The sequence below is a fragment of the Aplysia californica genome, unplaced genomic scaffold, assembly GCF_000002075.1.
Source record: "Aplysia californica isolate F4 #8 unplaced genomic scaffold, AplCal3.0 scaffold00225, whole genome shotgun sequence".
Taxonomy (NCBI): Eukaryota; Metazoa; Mollusca; class Gastropoda; order Aplysiida; family Aplysiidae; genus Aplysia; species Aplysia californica.
Genome location: NW_004797495.1, coordinates 92,228 through 96,635, shown reverse-complemented (window position 1 = coordinate 96,635; position 4,408 = coordinate 92,228). Strand labels below are relative to the sequence as shown.

General features: G+C 42.6%; 1 protein-coding gene across 1 annotated transcript in view; it reads left to right on the top strand.

Annotated features, from left to right (window-relative positions):
• Positions 1 to 199: 199 nt before the first annotated feature.
• Positions 200 to 4,408, top strand: part of LOC101852931 (cytochrome P450 27C1) — a gene marked incomplete in the record, with an annotated part of 12,843 nt that continues 8,634 nt past the window's right edge. Inside the window, 4 exon segments of the mRNA XM_035970137.1 lie at positions 200 to 895; positions 1,638 to 2,105; positions 2,742 to 2,991; positions 3,984 to 4,104. Of these exon segments, the coding sequence (XP_035826030.1) occupies positions 2,769 to 2,991; positions 3,984 to 4,104 (344 nt within the window).

Below are 4,408 nucleotides of genomic sequence, written 5' to 3'. Positions count from 1 at the left end.
AAGAAAGAAAGAGCGGGGAGGGGGGGGTGTTGAAGAGGGATTCCAAAACAAGCTGTTTGTGAAATAGTTCATGGTTATGAAAGGAAGGTCCAGGTCCATTACCCCGTTTTATTCAAATTCAGTGACGCGCAACAAGGTCGGACTATTTTACTTCCTACACATCCTGTGTTAGGTCTGCCCACATCATACATGTAAGTTTTCTATGTCGTTGTATTGTATATTGTGTTAGATGCGCCCCTGTGTCGGCTTAAATGTCGTTGTTCACGTTTAAATATAAAGTGAGTTAGAATCTAGGTGTCCTGCGGTATATATTTGGTTATTTCGCGTGTTAATGTGTGAGGCATTTCGTAGTTGATAAATAGCACCCTTGATGCTATCTGGAGATCGAATAACTGTGACCTACAACAATAGTTTTCTGTGTTACCCGATATCTATTCCAAGATTCCGAGCATGGATAACTGCCTACTACAGTACTGCCTAGGGGTTCAGAAACTCTCTCATAGCATATTGCCAATACGAACGTATAGATTACAGCAGTATAACATGTAGGCCTATACGTGTGTGTGTGTGTGTGTTCTACGGAAGTGTGCCAAGGTTGCCGCGGTCGTGTTTTGACTTAGTATGTTAAATGCACACGTTCAGATTAAAATTTAGCTGTGTGTTTCTTTTGTTTTGACGCCTCTGCTTCAGTTGAACATGCGTGATGACAACGAGTTAAAAGTGGAGCTGAAATACAGGCAGAGAGAGAGAGAGAGAGAGTAACAGACAGACAGCGGCACAAGAGGCAGATAAACTGCCAGACAGACAGACAGACGAAAGAGTTTACATCAGCACGAGGAAATGTGTTTTGCTGGTTCCTCTTCAGGTTGCTGTTATTGACAGAAAAGCAGAGTGGGTAGGTAAGCTTAAATCTTTCTTTGTGAAATGTCTCTTCATGGAAATTATCTCCCAATTTCTGTTAAATGCGACCATGTTAACTATAAAAAGTTCCAGCGTGATAAAGATTCACCAGGCATAATTTGCTATGGGATGGGAATAAGTTCCGAAGAATAAATTTCTTGTGGTCTACATGCCTGCTTCTGTGTAGGCATATGTACATGTCCGTGGAAATTACATTTTTGAATATTTTTATGTGGCCTGATTTTTTCCTCCCATTAGTCTGTATTTATAAATAGTTCGGTCATTTTGTATAACCTACAACAAAGGATACGACAGAACGCAGTTCTACTCAAGAACGAAACAGGAAAACGTTGTATTTATAGTATTAGTATTGTGGTGTCACACGTGCTATCTGCTCTGGACCTTCCAGGAGTTAAAAAAAAGATTATCTTTAGAGTGAGCTCAATGTCAACAATGTAAGCTTCGCAAGATCAGACAGACACTGACCTAATATGAAACTCGCAAGAGCCTTCTTACGCAGTGGAGGTGGGTAGTGAAGGGTTCACAGGCTTGAGCCCCCGTCTCCACCCCCCAACTCTATCCCAAAGCAAATGAAAATAACGAAATAAGCAGTTGAAACCGTTATGACCGCATGCAATGAACACAGAGTGATCAACTTGGCGGCTTGCTCGTTTATCCAATCCCTGTTGCCACCGCTTACAACTAAAGTAACCTAACAGCCAATCAAATGTCTTTAGGGTTCAACAAAGATGAACCGGTTCCCAGGGACCCTCGTTAATGAAACTCTTCTTGTAAAAAGGTAAAAGACTTGAAAAAAATAACACTGCATAGAGGGCTCACGCTTTCGTAGCCCTGACAATGGGGTAAAAGTTTACGACACACTTTCCCCCTGCGACACAGTTACCTACGCTCCCATTGGACCTTTGTTAGGTGCTGTCTACTTTCCTCAACTACACAGCCTAATCCAGCTCGTGGAGTGCTGTGTATACATGTTTGCGTGTGTGCCGCTGAGATTTAACAGTTATTAATTACATCAAACCACTTTTGAGGCAACTTCTTCATCAGATGAAAATTAATTAGAGAAATTCGGAGGTGAAGCGGTTTCGTCCCCAGCATCCAGAAGAATTTAACGTGGAACAAAAAGAAGGAAGACGTCAAATGTGACTTCTCTCGTTTGAATGGTTCTCAAAATGCCGTGGCTCGCCGTGAGTATGGAAAAATCACCACTCTTTTTGTTCTTATTGCTTGCTATTTGGTGGTAAAGAAGTGAAAGCACCTAAGCCCCCACCCAAATTATGGTCCACCCACCGCCACTGTTCTTACTGCTGAATGCATAACAGTAGTCATGTGCTTTGATTGCACTGATCGTAATCAATAATTAATTGTAATTATAACTTGTAGCATCAACGATGATTTACAGTTTAGCTGCAGCATGCCCACTGCTGTTATCACGTTATCTCTTTGTTTAAAGTTAAGCAATAGTTTTTTGTTGCCATTTAAAAGCGTGTTTAGTGTGATTCATCAAAGTGTAGAAATGAAACACTTTCAAGGTAGTTTTATATCCGTCTTCAGTCACATCTTACTAGATCTACATGACTGGACTGTTTCAATTAGAATCTTTACAGCCATTGCATGATTTTAAAAAAAGTCTTCTCTACAAAAAATAACCTTAGCCTTAAACGTATTTTTTTCATTTCTAATTGTGGTATCACCCTGTCCGCCTGTCTGTCTGTCTGTTAGCCTGTAGGCATGCCCGTCTGGCTGCCAATGGCTTCTGTGTATCTACTCAAGCCGTTCCAATACATGTATTCATACTGTACTAAGTAATGTTAACTTCCCAGGGCGCATAACTCAAGCCACAGAACCAGATGGCCATGCTCAGCCTGTGCAAGATCCTGTCCAGGCAGTCTCCCCTTTCAAGGACACTCACCAGCCAGTTTTGGAGGACGACAGCAAGTCATGCTAGCTCTTCACCTAAGGGAGATTCGCATCCCGCACAATCAGACTCAGACCTTAAGCCTTTCTCTTCTATCCCGGGCCTCACTGGCTTGTCCACGGTGGGGAATACACTGAGAACACTAAGGAACAATCGTGAGTCTGATATATTTATTTGCGTTTTTGTAAGTGTTTTACGGCATTCGCGACTGCATTATGTCATAATATGACCGCGTAGGGCACATTAAACATGTTCAGTTTGGTAGGAGTTAATTTACCTTATTATTAGGTCAAAGAAGCCCATATTCAGAACAAAAACTATTCATCTCCTGAACTACTAATAAAGATTGATGAGAAGATTAGATCAGTTGCACTTGTTTAATGCTTGAAACCTGGGGGGGGGGGTAATGTATGTATTCAGCCCAGTCTAGGCTCACCCACACTCTACGTCCTGCGGCCCCCCGCCCCCACCCTGCAGATAATTCGAGTTTAAAGGAGCCTTGAAAATTTTTCCCGTTAATCACATCTTAAAGATGGCTCTCTGCGGATCCGAACCTATGTCCTCAGCCCAATAAAGTCCGACATGATACCAACTTAACTATCGACGCACCAAACTGAAGAGACGCTTAGAATTATGCCCAGTCTACGAGCATGTAAGTCCCATGAAGGGACAGTGTGTGAACATCAAGAGAGAAGAAAATACACGGTGATCTATTGGTTAGCTTGTTGAGCTTGCAACTAAAAGGTCGTGGCTTCAAATTTTTCTCACTTCACACCGGTCGGAATGAGCCCTCGGCTGAAGTCAGCGAAAGATCTTGTCAGTTTGTTAGTATTTTGGGCGCTTAATCGGCTGCCTACGCTGTATGCCTCAGAAGAATTGAGAATGTCTCTGGGTGTTCTAGCGTCTGCCATGGTAATAATATAGATTATAAAACATGCCACAGAGTGAGGACATGCGCTATAAAATTATCCTCATCAGTATCACCATCAACATCATCATCATCATCATCACCTTCATCGTCATACTATTATTATTATTATTATTATTATTATTATTATTATTATTATTATTATTATTATTATTGGCTCAGTGGTCAGTTTGACATTACTCTTTGTTCTATCGTTCTTTCTTTTTCTTTTTCCCACAGACCAACTGCACCAGATACATGAGCGCCAAGCCAAACAATTTGGCGGTCTATGGCGGGCCACAGTCGGGAGCTGGAACTTGCTCTTTATCGCCAACCCTCGTGGGGTCCGGGACGTCATCAGGTTAGCTCAGAGGAGAGCGACATTTGTTCAGACAAGTGCGATGTTAGCTCAGAGGAGAGCGACATTTGCTCAGACGAGAGCGACGTTAGCTCAGAGGGGAGCGACATTTGTTCAGACGAGTGCGATGTTAGTTCAGCGTTAGTTCACACGAGAGCCGTAAGCTCAGACGGGAGCGACGTTAGTTCAGACGGGAACGACGTTAGTTCTGACGGAAGCGACGTTAGTTCAGATAACAGTGACGTTCCAGTTTCGGTGTCCTCTTGTGTTCTGCTTCAATCTCTTCACCCCTAGCGACTACCTCCCC